The sequence below is a fragment of the Leishmania infantum genome, chromosome 30, assembly GCF_000002875.2.
Source record: "Leishmania infantum JPCM5 genome chromosome 30".
Lineage (NCBI taxonomy): Eukaryota > Euglenozoa > Kinetoplastea > Trypanosomatida > Trypanosomatidae > Leishmania > Leishmania infantum.
This window is the reverse complement of record NC_009414.2, coordinates 993955-1015915: the sequence shown is the minus strand read 5'-3', so window position 1 is coordinate 1015915 and position 21961 is coordinate 993955. Positions and strand designations below refer to the sequence as shown.

The 21961-nt window shown below is 58.3% G+C and overlaps 6 protein-coding genes across 6 annotated transcripts; all 6 read left to right on the top strand.

Moving 5' to 3' along the window:
• Positions 1–141: 141 nt before the first annotated feature.
• Positions 142–2973, top strand: LINJ_30_2730 (conserved hypothetical protein; the record flags this gene model as incomplete). Its single annotated transcript, XM_001467082.1, has 1 exon — positions 142–2973. One exon carries the CDS (start codon positions 142–144, stop codon positions 2971–2973), a length of 2832 nt encoding a protein of 943 aa, XP_001467119.1.
• Positions 2974–5774: 2801 nt separating this feature from the next.
• Positions 5775–7967, top strand: LINJ_30_2720 (conserved hypothetical protein; the record flags this gene model as incomplete). The annotated part of the gene is made up of 1 exon (XM_001467081.1): positions 5775–7967. One exon carries the CDS (start codon positions 5775–5777, stop codon positions 7965–7967), a length of 2193 nt encoding a protein of 730 aa, XP_001467118.1.
• Positions 7968–10081: 2114 nt separating this feature from the next.
• On the top strand, positions 10082–12880 carry LINJ_30_2710 (conserved hypothetical protein; the record flags this gene model as incomplete). The annotated part of the gene is made up of 1 exon (XM_001467080.1): positions 10082–12880. One exon carries the CDS (start codon positions 10082–10084, stop codon positions 12878–12880), a length of 2799 nt encoding a protein of 932 aa, XP_001467117.1.
• A 1250-nt stretch (positions 12881–14130) lies between these two features.
• Positions 14131–15303, top strand: LINJ_30_2700 (conserved hypothetical protein; the record flags this gene model as incomplete). Its single annotated transcript, XM_001467079.1, has 1 exon — positions 14131–15303. The coding sequence occupies one exon, from the start codon at positions 14131–14133 to the stop codon at positions 15301–15303; it is 1173 nt and encodes a 390-aa protein (XP_001467116.1).
• Positions 15304–16812: 1509 nt separating this feature from the next.
• On the top strand, positions 16813–17697 carry LINJ_30_2690 (SH3 domain protein-like protein; the record flags this gene model as incomplete). Its single annotated transcript, XM_001467078.1, has 1 exon — positions 16813–17697. One exon carries the CDS (start codon positions 16813–16815, stop codon positions 17695–17697), a length of 885 nt encoding a protein of 294 aa, XP_001467115.1.
• Positions 17698–20557: 2860 nt separating this feature from the next.
• Positions 20558–21535, top strand: LINJ_30_2680 (conserved hypothetical protein; the record flags this gene model as incomplete). The annotated part of the gene is made up of 1 exon (XM_001467077.1): positions 20558–21535. The coding sequence occupies one exon, from the start codon at positions 20558–20560 to the stop codon at positions 21533–21535; it is 978 nt and encodes a 325-aa protein (XP_001467114.1).
• Positions 21536–21961: the final 426 nt, after the last annotated feature.

Sequence of the window (21961 nt, the reverse complement as noted above, 5' to 3'; positions counted from 1 at the left end):
ACGGTCGGCGTGCGGTAGTGTGGCGCGTGTGGCCGAAAGCGTGACCGTGCTCAAAGCGTGTGCGTCTCTGTCTACGTGCGCCCGCGCTTACCTGTCGGCCCTGTCACTCTCACATCATCAACTTAGCACACTCGACTTGCCATGCGGAAGTCATCCGCCACTGCCGTCTCGGCCCCTCTTTTGGCGACGAGCGTGATCGTGGCAGAGTTCGACATCGACACAGGCGCGTGCCTGCGCGCCTGCTATCCCCCGGTACCAACGTCTCCGTCGACGGCCTTGCTCTCCTCCATCGAGTCTGGCGCGCCACCCGGGATTGCCGGGCACACAGAGTACTTCGCTAACGTCATGCTTCCCGACGGGGCCGAGAAGGTCAATGTGACGCGCACGGTCTTCGTCGTGAATCGGCCGCAGCCCCCTTTGTACCTGCGCTTTCCCGTCTACCGCTTTGCACGTGCTTCGGCGAGTACCGGCAGCAGCGACACGCAGGCGGCCTGGGAGCGCCGCCCTGGCGAGGAGACCGCGCGGTATGTGCCTGAAATTCTCCTTATCAACGCCACGACGGAGGAGGTGTCGTTGCGATACAAGGATACGGAAATCGAGGCTCCATGCGCGGTCCCCATGGAAAACATATCGTCTCTGCCGAACATACCGGCCGACGTCGTGCGCTTCTCGAAGCAGCTAGAGGCGATGCTGAAGAACGAGGCGACGCTGGACAGGAGTTACTCGGTATCCTTTGCGTCTGGCGGCGACACAAATACAATGGATGCTGGTGCGGCGGCGACAAGCGGCGCGGGTGGACGCGGTGTTGGCCTTGGCGGTGCCTCTACAGCAGTGGGCGGCGGTGGCGGGGGTAGCAGCATTGGAGACTACACTTTTGTCCTTGTAGATTACACAACGGCTGCAGTGGCACGCCAGGAGGGCTACCTAATGAAGGTGTCGAACTTTGACCGCTTGCTGAAGACGATGACGACTCTCCTACAGCGCAAAAAAACGGCCGCCGCAGCAGCCGCTTCGGGTGCGCCACGGGCCAATAATAGCGGCGACGCCTCTGCTGCGGCAGCCTCAGAGTCCATCGTCACGCCACTGACGGAAGCCGGTTCGTTGAGCACCATGAATTCTACGAGGAAAGAGCAGCCGGGCAGTAGCGCTAACGATACCTTCAAGACAACAGTCCACGATATCCGACTTCCTTTCATGCCGGACATGTACGGCGGCCGTCATCCCGGCTTAAGCGGCGAAGGAAGCCCTGCTTCTCCGGAGCCGCGCTTAGCCGGTGGCGGCGGCGGCGCTGACACGCAGAGCACCACGAGCTCTATGGAGCAGTCTGGCCACTTGATGCTGCCAAGAACCGATCCGACGAGCAGCGGCGACGACAGTGACGCAGACTCGGTCGCCGGGGGACATCATGTAGATGCGTCGTCCACTGCCGCCGTCGCTGCGGCGGCCACGGAGAAGGGCGGCCAGGGTGCTTCGACTGAAGCATCGCGACCGGTACTGTTTGGCCTGTGCGCTGTTGTTTCAAAGCGCGACAGCACCGCCCGCCGCGGCGGCATCACCAAGAGCGTCGCCGTGCTCGGGCCATCGCTGGTGTGGCTCGAGCCGTTCTTTCCTATTCTCGTTGCTGCCGCTCAGTACTGCTGTGACGTCAACGGCACCGACAAGAGCGCGGTGCGGGAGCTGCAGCGCATCCTGAAGCGTTGCTACGACTCGGTGAACAATGCAGCGGGGATGGTGGCTGCAGGGCGGGCCAAGGTGGACCAGCTCACGGCAGAGATCAGCAAGTACTGCACCCTAAGTAGTGGGCAGCAGGCGTACGTTTACTATAACGACGCCCCCTTCGGCAACACCATCAAGGCCAAAATCCCGCTCTCGCCGGAGTCGAACGACATCGTGTTCACACGGTACAGCCTCGAGAGTCTCATCGAGACCCTCGGCCCGTCGTCGCTACATCTTCTTCTCGGCATCCTCACGGAGAAGAAGATCCTCATCCTCTCTCGCAAAGGCGAGGCGGCCGACGTGTGCGAGGCTGCCCTCTCGCTCGGCATCATCGGCAACATGCTGGACCGGGACTTCATGGCGCGAAAGGTGTTCCCATACGTCTCCGTGAGCAGCGTGAATTACTTCATGCAGGTTCCAGGCTACATCGTTGGAACCCTCAACCCCATCTTCGACAACGTCAACCCGTGGGGCTGGGATCTGCTGTGCGACCTTGACAACAAATCCGTCATCACGGCGGCAGAGCGACTGCAGCGCAAGACGACGGGCCTGTCGTCATCTGCCGGCGGCAACTGGTCAGCGGCGACAGCTGGCCTGGCGAACGCCGTTGGTGTCGGCGGTGGAAACGACGCCGAGGCACTGCGCAACTTTCCTGCCCCCCTGCAGCAGCTGTACAAACAGCTGCTGAACACCATCTATCACCTCCGCGCGCTGCGCATCGGCGCCGTCGAGCGGAGCCACCGTCTTCGACTGATGGTGGAGGACTTTGTCTACACCGTGGTCCTCGTCGGTTACGTCAACGGGGCCAGTGTGTCGGTGCCGAATGCGCTCTATTCAACCTTCGCTCACCGTTCCCTTTCGGCACTGCGGTCGGAGATGATGCTGACGTCCATGATGGACAACATCCGCACTCACATTTTGCACCGCGGTGAGAATCCAGCCTTGCTACTACACTGCGTGGCTCTGCGACACTGCGCGTGGGGTGAAACCCCGGTGCAACGGACGCTACAAGCGTTGCTGGATCTGCTTAACACCGCGTGCGACTTGAAGCTCTTTCTCCGACGCATGCCACTGGCGGTTGGAGGGCTAAACGCAGTGGGCATGCAGCTTACAAGCCCCTCGGCCGAGGCGCGAGCGGCGGCCGCGGCACTGCTGGCGCGCTTGGAGCTGGTGCCGGAGGGGAAGGCTGCAATCGCCTCTATGAACAACTTCTTCGTGATGATTTACGAGAGTGGCATGACTGGGGCGGGCCGGTGACGTGTGTGCTTCTCTTTTCCTTCAAATGTGGGGAGTTGGTGGATGCTCACGCATGCATGTGTGCCAAGGGCGAAGCGGGAAAAGGAGAGCAAGAAGAGCACTCGTGTAGGTTTGTTGTTTGTTTTCCTTCTCCACTTGTCGTGCTTCATCTGTGCTTCGAAGGGCTGAGGCGCGCTGAGCCACGTCTCCTGCTGGTTTAAAGTTTCTGCCGGGTCGTACTTTTTTTTGCTCTCATGCCGGAGGATCGAGACCTGCGCGATGGTGCATGCCTGGTGTGCTGATGATTCTTGCGGAGTACCTCTCTGAATGGGAGGGGAAAGGGGGCAAAAAGGGAAGCGGGCGGGCGAGCGAGGGACTTCAAACAAACACACACACACACACTTACAGACATAGACACAGAGGAGAGAGAAGATTGTCTGCATGTGCGTGCGCGTGTGTGCGATCCGCAGCTGTGAAAACTTCCTCATCCTCCTTCACCTTTGTTTTCCTTCACCTTTCCTTTTTTACCTTCCAGGTGTGCGCACGCTCTTTCTCGTTCTATCGTCTTGCGTGTACGTTGACCGTGTTCGAAGCCTTTTTCTTCTTTTGTTCTGCCTTCCTCAGGGGGTGCGCCTCTCAGTGCGTGGTATCGTCAGGGCCCGGTGCACCCCACACTCTGTGTGTGAGGAAGCCGGGCAGCCCCCCTCCCCCACCCCCATCCCTGCCAACGCAGAGCTATCTCTGGCGGCGACAGGGTCGAGTATCTACGGCGTTGGTGAGGGGGAGGTCAGTGCGTATGTGCCGCTGCTGATGTGTCGGCGGTCATGTCCTGGACGGCGTGACGTCGGAGTGGTCTGCGACAGTGAACACGTCTGTGCCATCCACGTAATGGGCAGAGTGCCCGCGTGACTCGAACGCATCCCTCACTCGGCGCTCACACGGCTTACTGGCGTGCGGAGTGCCTGAGTGTCGCAGCGAGGGGGATGCACCGGGGGTGGCGACCGGCACAATGGGAAGAGGAGCGGATGGGTGGGTAGTGTGTGAGGCAGAGGACATGCTCCGCTGGCTGAGCCGGCGCATTGCTGCAACGCCCGTGACTACGGTTGCATTGCACCAGGCGATGGGGCTTGTGGCAAGGCGGGTGGGGGGGGGTAGAGCAGGGTGGTGCTGGACGCATGCTGTATGGCAGAGAACGGACACATCGAGAGCACGAAAGGTGTTTGCCGTTGGAGCCTCTCCTTGTGTTTCTTGTTTCACTTGATTTGGAGGAGCTTCTTCTTCCTCTCTCTCCTTTCGCAGGCCTCGTTCTCACGCAGCTATTCTAGCCTTTCACCTGTGCCACCGCCGCTTGCGCGGCCCCTTACCGAAGAAGTGAGTCGTTACGCGACAGGGACGGAGAAGGGGCGCGGGAAGAACTCGCTCAACACGCATCTACAAACATGCGTATCGATGGTTTCTCACGGGGACGAAGAAAAAAGAGAGCAACGCAGAAAGGGCGAGCGAACGCGTCACTGTTTGCTTGATGCGTCGAATGCCGGACGGCGCCAAGCAATGGCAAAGCCGCACCAAGGTGACGCGACGTACATGGCGGTGCCGCGAAACTGTCGCCTTTGAGTCTGCGTGGAGGAGGTGTCGAACCACGCCCCGGGTAGTCTCTGTACACCATCACCGCCACCACTGCAAAGCTGGTCCTCGTAGCTAATGGACCGCCGCGATGCTCATCCTGTTGTGAGCGCTTAACCACATGCGCCGTCCATCCTTCTGGTGCTGGCACTTGTTTTGCTTCAATCCCCATTCTCCGCCTTTTCCCTCCTTTTCCTTCGGTGTTCCCATGCGTGCCAAACATGCGCACACAAACACACACGCGCGCGCCGAGACGTGTGTGACAGAGAACGTCATCCCCTTTTGGTGTTTTCGTCGGGCTGCGAAGTCGACAGCAACACGTCATCTTTGTGCTTAGTGCGCGCTAGCGTCTGCCTGCTGCATCGCTTCTGCACGCCATCGCCACCGCCTGTCATTTATTGATTGTGCCTGCGTGTTTGCTCGTGTATCTCGCTCACGAATGCTTCATCTTGATCATCGCTTCCCTTTGTACAAGGAAAAACGCTTCACGACTCCACTCGCCACCCCACACGCCGGTGCATTCACTTTCTTACCCCTCCCCCAATGCTTTACTGTAATCCTCCGGCCTGACTTACGTTGCTCGACCTCGCCTTCTTACCTCTCTGTCTCTCTCTCATCGCTCAAACTGCACTCGCCTCAGGCCGCGCCGCTGTCAGCAGAGGAATTCGAAAAAGAAACAAGGACAGAGGAGGGATTTGCGCGAAGGCGCGAACGCTAACTTTCGGTGGAGCAGCTCGAGCTTCGTCGAACTCGTATGCGCTTTTATCTTGCACTGTAGACTGCGTGTCGCCTCTCCTCCTCTCGCTGCCGGCGTTCTTTTTTTTTTCTGTGCATTTGTGCTACTCATCCGCCTCTTTCACGTGTTTTGTCTCAGTGTTGCGGCTGGGCTTGAAGTGTTTCTCACCTTTACCGTTGTGTTCGTTTGGCGCTGCGGTGATGGGCTACTGCTCTGCCTCGCTTACGTTTTTGTTTTCGTGCCGTTTAAGCCTCTCACGCACTCGTACTCCGTGCGCAGGTCTGATTGATGCCCCTGTCCGATCCTTGCCCGCTGTTATTTCTGACTAATACGAACACAAAAACCCAGCCAAACTACGCACAGGCAGCAGGCGGTGACTTGACCCTCTTCTCTACACACATCCTTTGTCCTCCGCTGCCGTTACTCCTTTTGCGATTGTGCGCGCTTCGACCGAGAAGCGAACATGAGCGCGAAAAACCGCACTCCAGCTGAGATTCAGAGGAGTTTCGTGCAGCATGTGCAGAACATTTCCGCCCACAACCGTGGCATCAGCGACGAGCTGGCCCTCATGTCACAGGGCCTGCGAGATGGCATACAAAGCAACACCGGCCCCACGACGGATCTGCTCGCTGCCGCAAGTGAGCTGAGCCGCTTCGCGATGAGGGCGTGCACGAACCTGTCCAGCTGTCTGGAGGATCTGGTCAACATGGGCGAGGCTATGGCACCTGTGCTGGCCGCCAATCCGGAGGCGGCGGAGCCACTGCTGTTGAACTTTTTCAGCACCTTCGTGACACAGATGGGCGCATTCTACAATGAGATTGATGCATGGTGGGGCAAGGGCTGCGAGAGCTTGGGCCGCGGCAAGGCAGCGTTCTTCAGAGAATCGTCAGTCTCTAACACCGCACTGGCGACCAGGGAGCCAACCGCTTCCACGGCCCCGACGGGCGCGATGCCGACAGCAGACAGAGAGCGTGAGGTGTCCGAAACGGCGGCCGTATCGACTGTGCATGCAGGGCGCCGCAGGAATCACCAGCTGCTCGAGGATGACGTAGCGGACGGAGAGCCACCGCCGCCGCACGACTGTTACAGCGAATCAGCGCCTGGCGGTGCCGCTCCCAAGAAGGGACGAAAGAAGAAGGCTACCACTGCCGCCGAAGCAGAGGCATCCGCGACGGCGGCGACGACGCCGACCACGAAGCGGACACAGAACTTTGATCCGTTGCCGAATAGTCAGTCTAGCCGCGGCAGTGCCGAAGACACGATGGCCGGCTTGGCGGCGGCGGCGGAGTCAGGTGCTCAGACAGCCTTGCCACAACGGCCTGAGAAGAGCAGCTCACGCTCCGTTCTCCCCGTCGCCGACGAACTGGCGGAGATGACGCCGGAGGACCTGAATGCCTTGGCGCAGTCTGAACCATCTTACCTGTTCCTCACCTCCACCCTGGAGGATGCACTTGGGGCGGTCGTCATGGCCTCCCGCCCCAACGTCTTTAGTAACCTGGCCAGCTTCACCTATAATGAGCCCGTTTCCACGTATTACATCCGCCTTATCCGCCCCGGCAGCTTGGCGTACTTTGTCTACTGCAACTACATTCTCGGCAGCGCGGACACGCAGGCCGACTTCCTGTGTGACGTGCTGGAGACCGACTGCGCTGAGGTGGACCCATTCACGTCTCCCGCCGGCGAGGTGATCGTTGAAGACGCAGCGGATCTCTCCAGCCTGCCGGCGTGCGCGTGGGCTATCGGCAGCAGCGAGGACAACGAGCGCCGCCTGTACACAATGTACGCGCTCATCGAGCAGCCGCCGCGAGTCGGCCCGACCGCCATCATACAAGACTCGCTGAATATGGGTGCTGCGCGGGATGAGGTTCTGCACATGGTGACGCTGGTGGACGGCGCACCCGAGTTTGCGCGAGTGACGTGCATGGTGTACTCTGAGATGCGCACTGCAGAGATACCGACCCAGAAGCAAGCGGCCATCCTCAGCTTCTCGCGCAGCGGGTTCGCGCATACCGGCTTTGTCGAGGTCCCCGACTCGGAAGTCGAGGCGGCGGTGTCACGCATGAGGCGCAAAAAACAGAATGCGGCGGGCTATAAGACGGTGCTCTTTTCGAAGCAGGAGCTGGATGCCACGACGACGTTTCAACCACCAGTCCAGCTCGCCTCGCTCAATCAGCCCGCTGGCGACGCAGGAATATCACTTGGCGGTGTTGCGCGTGGGGCCGTGCAAGGCGGCTTCGAAGTGCTGAAGGCGCCCTTCACGGTGGGCCGCGCAGTCGGCGGCGCCCTGCTCGACGCCACTGGTGTCACCGGCGCGGTGCGCAACAACATCGAGGGCGTCTTTCGCAAGTCGTTTCCGGACTTAGCTGGCGAGACGCTCTTGGATTCCTTCAACTGCGCCTGGGTCGAAGGGTCCGCGCTGAAGCAAGGCTACTTGTTCATCACGCCGCACTGGCTGTGCTTTCAGAGCACCTTGGCCGCCGCGCACTTTTCCATCGAATACGACGAGATCAAAGATATTATCAAGTCAAAGTCGGTGAAGATGTTTGAGAATGCGATCGAGGTGAAGACGCACCTGAATGACACGATCTTCCTCACAAACTTTCTGCAGCGGGATCAAGCGTATAGCGCTCTGATGAGTCAGTGGCTGAAGCAGTAAGGGAAAGGAGGTGGGGAGGAAAACGCCGTGCGAGGTTGAACCCGAGTGGGCTCTCGGATAGGTCCCCAAAGACGGTCTTTTGTTAATTGGTATGGGGATGCAGCTCTGCGCCGCAGCCACAGCTTGTCTTGCCTTTCCCAACGCGTTCAGCTGTGTGCCATGTCTGCGCATGCTCATCTTTTCCGCCATTATTCATGCGTTCTTTCGAGTCTGTATCTGCGTGTATACGGCTTAGTTTGATGCCGACACGCAAGTCTGCCGTACTTCATGCGATGCTACAACCATCGCCGCTGCAAGTTGCTCAAAGCACTGTGTGAGCCGCGCCCCCTACTCTTCTACTTCTCCAGCTCCCACACCGAACTTGTGCAACGCGGCGCCGCTGTGATGATGGGGATGGGACGAGAGGGGGTGTGCACGTAAGCGTTGCAGACGTAGATGCCTGTATGTGTCTGTGTATGTGTGTATGCCTGCTCATATCGGATCAAGAAGTAAAGCGACTCACACCTCTCATCGTATGCGCTGGATGCTGTGTCCGCGGCCGCACGGGCGGCAGCTCTTTCCTTTTCATGCGTTTCGTTCTTGTGCTTCATCCCACACTGCACGGTCACTTCCATTTATTCTCTCCTCTTTGTTTCTCTCCTTCTCACACCAATGTCCGCTGGATTGTGCAACGAATGGACATTTCAGGGTTGATACACACCGTCTCCCATCTGTTCGTGAAGAGAGAGAGCACCTGCGCGCGCCTTTCTCTTTCTGTTTCACTTGATCGTTGGTCTGTGGCTTGTGCGTGGACTCGTCCCCCTGTCCCTGCATCTTAGTCATCACGGGCACGCAGCGCGCGTGCGCAGACACGCACCAGCACAGTGACTCCCCAACCACGTCCCCACACCCACAGGCAAACACACACGCACGCCAGTGAAGCGTTCTTCGACGGCACACGCACATAAGCATACACATACACACGAACAAAGAACCCCCTTCCCTCCCTCACAAAAAGGGAAACTCGCAAGCGTTCATATCTTCCCATTTCTTCTTCCTCCCCCCTGCCACTTCATACACCATTACCAGCAAGCCCCCCCCCCGTCTCTTTGTCTCTCCTTTCTCCAGCTATTTTTGATTGTCTTCCTCTTGAAGTGTCTAAGCAGGTCAAGAGCGCGCCGCACACCTCGAACCCTCGCTCTCCAACACCTGAGTTTGTGCATGTATGTGTGCATGTTGGTGTGTGGGTGTCTGCGTGTACTCTTCAGATTTTCCTCTTTCGTTTCTTTTTTCTCTCTGTCACTCTCTTCGTCTTGTGTTTTCTGTGTGTGTTGTGTGTGTTTCTGGTGGTGTTGGTGCCTGTCCTCTCCATCAGACTACTTGGCGTGCGTTTGCCTGTACGTTTCTCTGCTCTTTTCTTTTTGTGTGTGGGCGGTGGTGGTGGTGGTATTTGTCTCCCGTTTTCGTTTCTCCGGTCCATCCCTACTTTCATTGTGTGTGATTCTTTTTCCGCTTGCGCTCTTTCATGCACGCACTCTTTTCCTGCTGCCTCCATCACGCCTCCTCCTCCTCTCTCTTGCTCTGTCACTATCGCGGCGCCTGTGAGAGATCACCCCGCCCACCCACCCCTTTCTATTAATTTCTCGTTGTCTTCTCGTTTCTCACACCCCGTCGTGCTGTGGCTCTCTTGCTTCGTTGTTCTCTCCATTTTTTTTTTCGTCTTTTATTTGCCCCCCCCCCTTCTGCTACTGTCTTTCTTTCTCTTCCGAGTGGGTGCGCATGTGAGTCTTCATCGCCCCCCTTTGCCTTCCCCGCACTTCCTGCCCTCTCTTTCCTTCAACTCCGCCACTCTACCTCTGCGTGCGGGCCTCGCGCTATCGCTGCCCGTTCCTGTGTTTTACTTCCCTTCCCCCTCCCTCTTTTATCGCGACGGCAAACGTTTTTCGTTGCGCTGTGGTTTGGTAAAGCGGACCGCTGGGGAACGGTTTGGCGCGTACTCGGTCCTCGCTGTCCCGAGTGCTGCTTTGCCGTCGTCCGGAGCGCGCACATCACCCATCGCCTCCAGAAGCGCCGCACACACATTACGCACCGCAATACATACACGCGCACGCCAGGTGAAAAAAGGGGTATGCGCCATGGATGGCGACCGCTACATCTACTCTCGTCCTGTGGCGGTGACGGAGGACCGAATCAAGGAGGCCTTAGAGAAGCAGGCAAAGCAGAAGGCTCTCAAGGCGGCGCTTGATCGGCAAGTGCGGGAGGCCGAGCGGCTGAAGGCGGAGAAGCACCGTGCCAAAGGAAAGCAGGACAAGCGGTGGGGTGACCCCAAGGTGAATGTGCCGCCGACCTCTTCTTCGGCGAATGCGGAGAACAAAACGCAGACCGCCTCCACGGCGGTCACAGCATCTGTAGCCGGCCCTTCTCCCCCGACGATGGGCACTACTGTTGCCCCGGGGGCTGTTGAATCCACTCGATACAACTTCTCCTTCCGCAAAGGCCAAGGAACATTTGAAGTGGATGGCTCCCCTGCACGTCGCCTCCGGACTACGTTCCAGACATCTGCAGAAGCGCGTGAGCGCGGCGGTGGTGCTGCGCCTCCGGGAACCGGTGGTGAAAACGGCAAAGCTCCCGCGCCTCGAGGACGTCGGCAGCCAGCATCGCGCGACGCCAGCAGCGGCGCGGGTCCGTGCAACACTCGTGGCAGCAGGTCAACGGCTGCCGCAAACGGCGGTGAATACCAAACGAACTCGCTGCCTATAAACTTTAGCATGACAAAGGAGGGCGCAGGCAAGAAGGCGCCGCCGCTCGAGCGCCGCCCAAGCGACTGTGGTCGACTCACTTGTGGCACGTCGGGAGAGCGCGGTGGCGGCAGCGACGCAAGTGGGCACAGCAGGAACAAAGGTAATGGCGGCTACGATACGCAGTCTTTACCGACAGAGCTCATCTACAAGTTGGGGCAAGCTAACAGCAACGCCGCCGTGGCCAAGCCGTCGCTGCGTCGTGTCACGACCCCTTTGCGGGCCCCGTCTAGCGGCCGCACGTCAGAGCCGCGCGGGCACCAGTCGCCACTGGGCCTTCTAACCGGTGCCGTGTCTGGCAGCCCCATGACGGCAGGCCGAGAAAACTTCAAATCACCTCTCAATGACCGCACGAAAAGCCCTGACTATGCTGGCGTTGGAGGCGCTCACCCTCGCTTGTCACCTGGCGGCGGCTTGAAGGCCGTGCCGCGGGTGCTGGGCAGCGGTGGCGGCACTCCGAATGCGAAGGCTCTGGGTGCCCGGTATGTGTCACCGCGTCCGACTGCCCGACTGGCTGGTGGCATCCTCCCTCCGCTCAACCCTCACAACGACTCTGACGTGATTGAGATGTCCGCCGTGCTCGACGTGGTGACGCCTACGCGCGAGTACAGCGTTATTGGCACCGCGACCGGTGCACTCAGCGGCCGCACGCCTGGTAGCGCAGCACCACCACTGCCTTGCAAGCGGACGAACAGCACCCCTGCCGAGCGACCTGCACGTCGCTCGCCTCCGGAGTCCCCGCATGCTGCCGCGGCAGCGGAGCAGGAGCGTAAACAGGCAGAGCGAGAGAAGGCGTGGGCGCAGCAGGTGAAGCAGATCAAAGCAGAACTGCGAAAGACACGCGCGAAGGGGCCGGGGAAGGGCGGTATGAAGCTTGAGGACCGGGGGGCTATGAGCAATATTCCACGGCGTGCCGAGACGGCACCAGACCCAGCACCGCATCCACCAATGCGGGGAGCCCTCGGCGGCGCAGCAGGGGGTGGTGCCAGTGGTGCTGGCGGTGCTCATGGTCGAAACGGTGCTGGTGGTGGGGGCAAGGGCAACGTTGGTGGCGGTCGCTCACACCAGGTAGAGAAGATGGACTTCGCGAAGGCGCACATCTTCACACGCGAGAACTTTCGGCCGATCACCGCCCCTGAGGATGCCACCTCCTACTTTGGAATGCTGTCGCCGCCTCCCTCGCTCCCACCGCTGGCGCTGGCACCAAAATTCAAGTCCCGTGAGCAGGCGCGGTCGAGCAGCGAGTCAGTCAGGGAAGCGGAGAGAAAAGAGGAGGCGATCGGAACCGAGGCGGCCTCCTCGCCAAGCATCAACGGCATTCACACCTTTGCGAGCACCGGCACCTCAGGCGAAGAGTCACTAAAGCTGGCGTCGCTGACGACACGTCAAGTGACGTTGGGACTGCCAGACTATGGCGACAGCGATCCCGTACCCATCCAGTTCAACCACCTCCTAGAGTTTGTTGAGGCTCAAATTATCACGGCGAGTCAAGCGGAGAACTTGTGGGACTTCTTTTCTGCGTCGGCGGATGTGGCGCGTGGCGGTGGAAGCGGCAGCGATGCTGGACGTGCGGGGTCGTCGTTTTCAGTCAGTAGCGCGCGGGACATGTGGGGCCGTGCGGCGCGTGGCGACGTGAACGGCGCCGTGGGCGAGGGGAAGCCGAGCACATTAGAGATAGAGGCGGTCGACGAGCGACCCGCGGCGAACGGCGTCGGCGCCACCAAGGGCGACGAGAACGTCAAAGGTGACAACGGAAGAGTCTTTTACGTCCCGTACTCTCCTTCGCAGCTTCCGACTTCCGCCGTACTGGCACCGGCACTGCGCCGCAAGATCAGTCAGCAGCACTCGGAGCAGGAGGCAGCGCGGTTGCATCAGCCATACAAACCACTGCAAAACGGCCGTCCTTGGCGAAGCTCGTCTGGCGCTGGCGGCAGAGGAGCAAGCGGTGGCCCAGGTGACGGGGATAGCGGGCAACGCACAACACCACACATAGCGCGGGGGTTGCAGAATCATTTTTCGACCGCAGCCGAGCCTGGTGACAAAGGCGGTGACGAGGGTCACGGAGGTGCTAACATGTTCGACACGTTCTCCGAACTGGTACTGCCCACCGACCTGAAAGATGAAGACAACGGCTAAAGTGCGCTTGTTGTCTCCTTTCCGACGATGCATGCTGGAACGCGTTGTGCTAGTAATCCTACCTCCAACAGCCACGTGCTGCGCACCGGTTGTGCTTGCGCTCTTCCGTTTCTCTCGCTGTTGTCGAGTGCTGCCTCTCTCTCCTTTTGTGATGTACGCATATATATATATATATATGTGTGTGTGTGCGTGTGTGCATGTGTGTTTGTGTTTGAGTGACGACTGCCGTGGGTTGTCCCTGAGGACACTGCTGCCACGAGTGGGCGACCGCGTGCCTCTCATTGCCTCGTCTTCGGTGCTCTTCTCCTCCGCACACTACGCCGACTTCTCCGTTCATGTGTTGCGCGTGACTCACTGGAAGAGGTGATGCCGAGCGAGTGTCTTTGCACACGAATTCGAATGTTTAATTGCGAATAGAGCTGAAGTGCAGAGTGGAGCAGGTGCGACAGCAGCACTCTGACTCCATTATGTTTAATAAACAGCCCAGCAGGCATGCGGTGCGCACTTCTGAGACAGTGTGCAGACATTTCTTGAGGCCATTTCCCAACCCTTATTTCTCGATGTTCTTGGAGGTGCTGTACACCTTTTTGGGCCGCTGCTCTCTCACGCGCGCACGCAAGCACAGGCACGTACATGCAGACGTCTCACTTCCTTCGTTCTTTTGGCGAGTGGCGAAAGTGGGAAGAGAATCAAGCAAAAAGGAGGAGGAGCAAGAAAACAGGCAAGCACGCTGTCTCTGACTCTCTCCGACTCCACCCGTTGCGGCCGCAGTCCCCTTACCAACTCGTGCAGCGTTCCGCGCTCTTCATCCCGCCCTCTCTTCTCTTTGCGTTGTGGTGAGAGAGCCCTCGAAGTGGCGGATGGGCGCTGAGCCAGCTTTTCGTTGCGTGAGAGGCGGGAAAGGGTGTGCGGGATGGAGATTAGCGCGCGTTCATGTACGGCCTCTCTCGAGTTTGCTAGGTACGACTGCAAACTAATGTACTGCACCGTAACGCTCCCCCTTCGCTCTTTTCCTCCCCTTCTGCTCCCGTTATTGATCTCCTCCATATATGCTTGCTTTCCTCTGGTGTGCATGTGTGTCGGTTGGCCCGCTGGGGCCACGTTCAAAACCCGTCGCGCACCCTTCTTCCTGTTCATGTTCTAAGCCGTTTACACACAACACCGACACGTGTGCACAGCGCACTTGTTGGATTATCTGTGGCCACGGCCCTTTTTGTTGCTTGCCGTAGTAGACGCAGAGTTGGCCGCGTATGGGTCTTTTGAGGCAGGTGCTGGACCCGAACCGTCGGTGCGTCGATCTAAGCGATCAGCGCGGTGGCCTCACCGCCGGCGTCCTGGAGTCCCTGCGGACGTTCCTCCGCTACAACGATCGCTACGTTCACCTCTGCGTATCCGATAACGTGCTCGGTAGCGCGGCGATCGCGGGGCTTTGCGCACTCATTAAGCGACATCCGCACCTGATCGCTCTTGAGGCGCAGCACTGTGGTCTCCTGGACAAAGACTTTCGCTTCTACGTCGGGCCTGCCATCTTGACCATGAGGCACCTGACCTTTGTGGACTTGAGCCGCAACTGCGGACTGACGGACGTGAGTGCGGAGACGCTGGCCCGCATTCTTGTCGAAACAGATGTGGAGACGGTGCGGCTATTCGGAACTTCATTGACCGAATGTGGGGGACGAGTAATCGCGACGGCGGCGGCCAACACGACTACCCTTGTCAGCTGCGAGCTGCCCTTCACGGTCGGCAGTGCCGTCTTGGAAGACATCGAGGTCTGCACGCGCCGCAACCGCGCTCATCGCGCCATACTCAACAACGCCTCGGCGCATTACACGCGTCTTCAGGTGAGGCGAAGCCGATTGCCTTGCCCGCCAGCGCTCAAGCACATGGAGGCGAATCCGATGGTTGCGATAGATGAGCTGCTTTCGCTGGAGTCGAAGCCGGGTGCACCGCCGCGGTCACCAGTCATCGATGTTGTTCCGAAAGTATGTTATACTGAGACAGACCGGCGATGGCGTGCCTGCATTCACAAAGGGCGGAAGAACGCACTGATGCATACGGAGACGCTGCTACCACCGTCGTTGTCGTCCTCAGTGCCATCAGCTCAGGTTCCCTCCTCTTTTGCAGCCGCCTCTGTTGCCAACACCAAGGTTGCTTCGACGGCGGTGACGCGGAGAGGTAAGGTCACGCCCGACTCGCTGGACGAGGTGACGATGTGGGACTGGGCAGACCCCGCCATGTCCACTACTCTTCACTGCCTTTACCTTCTCGATCGTCAGGCCCAGCTCGCGCCGAACCGGGCCAACTCAGTGGTGGCTGTACCGAACATAAATGGACTCTCGCATACAGGGCCGTCAAAAAAGGCGACGGGCGGCACCGTGCGCCTGCCCTACCTCCGAGTAGGGAAACGGGCGGCGGCGGGGTGATCGAGCACGCGATGGAAGTCTATAATAATTTTTGGCGAGGCGTAGTAAGCCATGCCATTGTTTTTACACCACCCAAACAGCGGGCGCGAGCAAAGGAGTGGAAGAGGAATGCATAAGGCATGTCACCAGCTCTGGCTCTCACCTTTTTCTTTTGGTGCGGAAGGTGGGTGGTGGCCATCTTCCTCAGTCTCCTTTCCCCCAATGACACTCGCACTTTTTTTTTCTTGATCTCTCTCTCTCTCACACAAACACACGCATATGTACATACGACACCCTTGAAATACACACAAAAAAGAACACCTGGTGTGCAAGGCATCAATGCAGATGACGTCTGCTTCTACCTTCGTCTTCAAGGTTGCTGAAGGCTTCATGTCTAGTGCTAATACCACCGTTGAACGGATATAGATGTACATGGATACACATATATATATATATGCCGATATACTTCTGTATGAATCCTGTTACGTCTTTTTTTTCTAGGCGTGCATACATCTATAAATGTGCTAAGCACAAGTGACGCGTCCTCTTTCCTTTCCTTTTTTTTTGGGAAGGAGGCGGGCTCGTCTCGTCTGCACACATCCCATGCTCGCCAAGGCGTCGCCAACAGGCGTTTTTTTTGTGCAAATCTTTGGTGGCTGTGAGAGCTGTCGCATCCCTCTCTATCCCTCTGTGTGTGCGCATGTGTGTGTGTGTGTGTGCGTGCGTGCCTAGGAGTGCATGTGTTCCCCGTTACTAATGTGCGGAAAACAAAACAACGAATGGGCTTTCTTTCAGTTCCTTGTCCCTTTCTGCTCTTTGCGCTTGTCACTGTCATGCTGTTGTGCTGTTGCTTTACTGACCCGTCTCACCCCTGCAACTCCGCCGTGTGCCCGCACCCACCCCACCAGCCTCTGCCACCTCTGTTGGCTTTCGCTCTTGTGGTCGCCATGCTCCAGCACGGCATTACCGCACTACCTCATCATCACCTTTCTTCCTCCCCAACTCGCGGTGCATCGAGAGTCACTCCCGTCTCAAACGCTGAAGACTCTCACAGACACCGCCGTGATGTACTTCGTGGGTGACACGTGTTGAGGGGACCGATGTGCGCCGGAGCTCGTGTGGCGCTTGCCGGTAACCCCAGGCTTCTCCTGTCACAAACGCTGCGGCCGGCTGCGGTGCCTCTTTGCTCTCATCCTTTCCCCCTCGTGTGCACTCACAGGGATGGTGCGGAATGAACGTGTCACCGCCTCTTCCTCTCTCATGACCTGCATGCCCCTCTTGCTCAATCCATTCAACGCGCGCACATCATTCCTGCCGTCTCTTGCTCCGCTTTCGTGACGGAAAGCGACGACTTACACCCTTCCTATTGCCCCTGTAAGAGAGGGCTGTTCCCCCCCCCTCCTCCCCCACCACACACACACACACACATACACTCAAGTCCCGTCGCTGTCCTTTTTCTTGCACCGCGAAGACGGGCAAGGCTACCATACGCGCATATATACACGAACATACATACGCACGCATAAACAGATGCGGTACTTCGTCGTGGCGCACGAATTTCAGGCGGAGGAGGACGTGGAATTGTCCGTCTTCAAAGGCGAGATACTCTGTGCCACGGAGGGCATCGCTCAGGATGGCTGGATAAAGGTCGAAGTAACCATGGACGCGCGCCGCCGTGGCTTCGTGCCTATTTCGTACCTCCGCGAAATCTCTGCCGCGGAGGCATCAGCTTCGATGCCGGCACCCGCCTCCTCCGCACCGCCATCGGCAGGGGAGTCAACGTCCCCCATGCGCACACCGCAACGCGCTGGAGGAGAGTCTCCAGCGAGGGCAGCTCTTGCCAACACGACAATATCCACGTCACTGAACCTGGGAAACTGCAGTGACGTTGTGAAGAAGGGTTCCAGCCCGTCTCTGCAGCCGATGCGCAGCCCTGAGACAGCCGCTGCGCACGCCGCCCCGACTAGCAGCAGCATCCACTTGACCCCCGCTCAGCAAGCTGCCGGTCCGGTCAACCGCCACCTGCTCGAGAACCCCAACGCTGTTGTCGACGCCTTCATGAAGAATGAGGTGTACTTCAATCAGCTAATGCAGCGGCGCGCCTCGGCACTGGCGCAGATGCAGTCGGGCTTGGAGGAGGCCATGACAGAGGTTGCGGCGTGCAAGGACCGCAGCGCCGTGCTCACACGAAAGCTGCACGACCTGGATGGGGTGGTGGAGCGCGAGCGTCAGCGCTGGATGGACCGGGTGGAGGAGGAAAAGGCGCATGTGAGCCGCTCAGCCCCCTACAGCGCGCCGTTGACTGTTCCGGTCAGCTGCGGCACCACACCGGTTCGCTCGCCTATCATTGGCCCACGTAGCGGGCTGGGGCGTAGTGTGCTGGACGACGACAGTCCACGCCAGCTCAGAGCATAGAAGAGGTGCGAGAGAGGTGGCACTGTGGTGTTGTGCGTTGCATTTGATTCACATGCACACACACACACACACACACACAGTGCAGGCGCTCACGGGAAGACGAGAGGCGCGTCCACGCCCGTGTGCCACACGCGCAGCTTTGCAGTGTGCGCATTGCTAACTGTCGCAGTGGGCCTGCTGCTCCCTGCACGTGCTTGATTTCCCCACACCTGGTTGACGCCTCATCAACGTCCATGGGTGTGCCATTGGAGTGTGAGCGTGTGCATTCGTAGAGGTCATAGATGCCGGTGAATGAACCCGCTCTTCTCTGTGCCTTCATCTCTCTCTCCCTGCGTGAGTCTGTGTGCGTGTGTAGAGAGAGGGAGTGCACATCGGAGGCTTCTTTGATGTGTATCTGTCCTTCACTTCCTCTTTTCCGTTTTCCTTGCTTCTGTTGGCCGCGCCTCCCTCGCCTTTCACAGGGCCTTTGCCCTTAGATGAGATTCGCTCTCGACATATATCGCCTTCTTCTCTCACTCCATCTTTGGCCACCAACCATCTACCACCACCACCACCACCACCGTAAAGGGACAGCTGGAGCTAAGCAGCACGGCAAGCAGCAAGGACAGCTCAAACCCTTGTTCTAAATAAAGGAGGAGGGGGCATAGAGAAAGGTGCTTGACCGGCTTGTGTGTACGTTGGCCGTGGCCGATACAGGTATTACGCCGTGCATATCTCTTTTCGTTTGGCTGTGTGGCCTGCTCGCTTGTTTGGTGGGTGTGCACAGATGCTTGCCCCCCCCTCCTCCCCAGCATCGCCGCGTCGCCACTTGTGGTTCGCCCATCTTGCCAGTCCTCATTGTTTCTCCCCCCCTTCCCTGCCTCTCTCATGGTCACCTCACGCTCCCTGTTTTTTTTTTTTTGGTTGTACTTTCAGAATCCTGCCGGCATGCTTGCTGGCACGCGTGTGGCTTTCTATGCCCGTACTTTTGCGCGGAGATGCGTGCGCAGTGCGCCTTTCTCTTGACTGCCTCACGCTTTCATCCCTTCCGGAGGGTGCTTCGTCACCGCGAAACCACGAAGCCACGGGCACACGCACAAACAGACATACATAGCATGCCACAGCATCACAAGGGAAAGGCAACATCACAGCACTCTCCGAGAAGCGGGCCATACATACATAAGGAAGAGCAGACAACATATACACGCTGCGCACGGTCAGCCCCCCTTTCCCCCACCCCCACGCACACGCACACGCACGCATACATTTAGCGGAAAGAGGGAGGAAAGACCAGGCGTACCTCTTTTGTGCGACTTCTCCTCTTTCACCTCCTACCGCCCCTTCCAGCCTCGCTCCTCTGCAGATGTGTATACACATCTATACGTATCGATACTTACATGCATATAAGTAGCATGCCTATATCGCTTTCTCCCTCTGTCTTCATCAACCGATCTCCCTTGACTTCTTACCTCATCCTCTCCACACTATTCTCTCTCACACATCCAGTGCGTGCGCTTTTCTTTGCTTGCCGGCGTCTCTTCTTTTTGTTGTGGTTTTTTTTTGGCTCTTTTGGCGTGGCACGCAGCGACTGTGGTGTGCGCGTGTGTATTTCCTATCCACAGACATGATGCATGCATGCTTGTTACTCTTTGTATTCTGTTGCTGCGCGTGTGACGCTCCACATCGTTAGCCTACAGATCCCCCTCTTGTGTTCTCTGCTTTCTGTTTTCTGGTTGCTCCTGCGTCTCACCAGTATCGTTGAAGATTCAAGTTTTTTTTTATTTCCTCTCCAACGTGCCCACTCGACAGCGAACAGGTCAGCAAACTATATGAGTGCACAGTCCCAGCTGTTTACTTTCCACTGCTGCACGGTGGCTGCTCATCAAGGACATATCGGGTCAGCCAGCACCGTTGGGCGTCGTTCCGCCCACTTGGATTCCACTGCAGGCAGCGCAGACCAGGTACGGGATCACACTCGGCATCACCGCAACGCAGCAAGAGCAGGAATAAAACGTGGGCGGATGCGTGCATTCGACGACCTGTCGACACGATTTGTAGTGAGTCGTTACAAGCGTGGCCATGATCCGCAGGTCTCCTCGGCACAGCACCGGCCCAGACCTGTCCACTGGCACCGAGAGTCGGCCAGCCGTGCCCCGAGGGCGGGCTGTGCAGGCGCTTGGCTTCCCCCACAAAGAGTGTGGGGTACGGGGCCCTGATACGGCGGTGAGACCGCCGGCCAACATGAGGGCATATCGTGGAAGAGGAGCAGCAGTTCGAGAGGCGAGAATGTCGTGCAAGGGTTTTCATGACTTACTGACTATTGTGGTTGCGCTTCTCTGTTTGCGGGTGCGTGCCCGTGTCTTTCTCTTCCTCTGCTGCTCGTCCTTTCTTCCGGTAAGCTGGCACGTTCTCAGCACGGAGGAAAGGCAGATACACCGAAAAAAAAACGCACATAGAGAAAAGAGTGGAAAGGTGACGAAACGTATGCGTCTGAGGCCTCGCTACCACGGGCGTGGTTGCTAGTGCTGCTCCTGCTGCTGCTACTCAGCGCAGGCAGGCATCTCTTTCTTTTCCTGCTTGCGCTTACATTGAACTCTGTGCGCGTCGACTTGTGCTTACACTCCTTCTTTTCCCTTTTTTTTTCGTGTAGGTGCGTGCGCGCATCCCGCTGCTTCCCATCTAGAATTCGCCTATCGCCGCTCTTTTTGGGGCTGCATGCACGCGTGTGCACATGCATGTGTACTGACCTCTTCGTGGCGTCGAACGGGAAGCAAGAAAAGCAGACGGGGCGGGCGTGCGCGTGGCATTCCTGCACTGCACGTAGTGCTACGCGGTCCCATACATTCGCACCCCCTCTCTCAGCGAAGCAGCAGCGAAAGCCATGAGCACCGCCTCGCTGCTCTTCAGCTTGCTGCTGAACATCACGAGCAGCATCGGGGTCATCATTGTCAACAAGCGGTTCGTCTTTGTCGAGGCGCACTTCGAGTTTAGTACGGTTCTTACCATCATCCACTTTACCACGACATTTCTGGGCTGCGTCTTCTTTGCGTACGGGGTCAAGTTGTTCACGCCGAAGAAGCTCTCGATCCGCCGGGTGCTCCCCATCAGCTGCGCCTTCTGCGGCTACGTCGTCTTCAACAACCTCTCTCTCCTAACCAACTCGGTAAGCGTGTATCAGGTGCTGAAGATTCTTTGCACGCCCATGATTGTTCTCGTTGAGCGGGTGCACTATGGCAAGCGGGAGAAGCTGAGCACACTGCTGTCGCTGTTGCCCGTGTGCATCGGCGTCGGCGTCACCTTCTACGCTGACACGGATGTGAACTGGATGGGCACGGTGTGGGCGTTTCTCGCCATCATCGCCAACTCCCTCTACACGATCTGGGGCAAGACAAAGCAGGTGGAGCTGGGTGCGCAGCCGATGCAGCTGCTCATCTATGAAACCCCCCTTAGCGCCGTCATGCTCTTGCTCGTGGTGATTCCGCTGGACGGCGGTGAGAAGCTGGCCGCGTACGAGGTCACCTTCAAGACGGTGTGGACGGTGCTGCTGTCTTGCATCTTTGCCTTTGGCGTGAACTTCTCCTTCTTTCTCTTCGTAGGAAAGACGTCGCCGCTGACGATGAACGTTGTTGGCTACTTGAAGACGTCGTTGGTGTTTGTGCTAGACTTCATCTTTGTGTCAGCCAACATGCCGCAGAAGAAGCTGATCGGCATCTCCCTCACACTTCTTGGGCTGGCGGGGTACTCGTACTCGAAGATCGAGTCGCCACTACCGCGCAGCCCCACGATTTGGCGGAACTCGCGCCAGAGCTCTCCCTATCAACGGCACAGAGGAGCTGAGGTGAAGGTGATCTCGGTGTGAGCGCTCGTCGCCGCTCGTCGCCGCTCGAGCGGTCGGGCGGTTTTTTTCTGTCCTGGGGGTGCCTGATACTCTCGGCGGAGCCTGTGCTGCGCCTCTGCTACTGCTGCACACCACTTTTTCGTCTCTTGCCCACAGGCTGCGCAGCGGCCACACGAATGGAGAAGAGCGACTAGCGCAACTACTGCCATGCAGCCGAAGGAAATTTCGGCCCTTGCGCCCACGGAGCGCCCCGCCCTGTTCAAGACAAGACTTCAGCAAAAGCCATCCGCAGAAGACAGTAAAGGTTACACGCTTGATGTACTACTCGATGCAAGCTCCAAACGTTCCCCCACGACCGTTACGAGGATGAACACCGACGCACACAGTGATACATGTGACCCCGCTGCATCCAGTGCCGCTAAGGTGCGCACGAAAAGCGGAGACAAC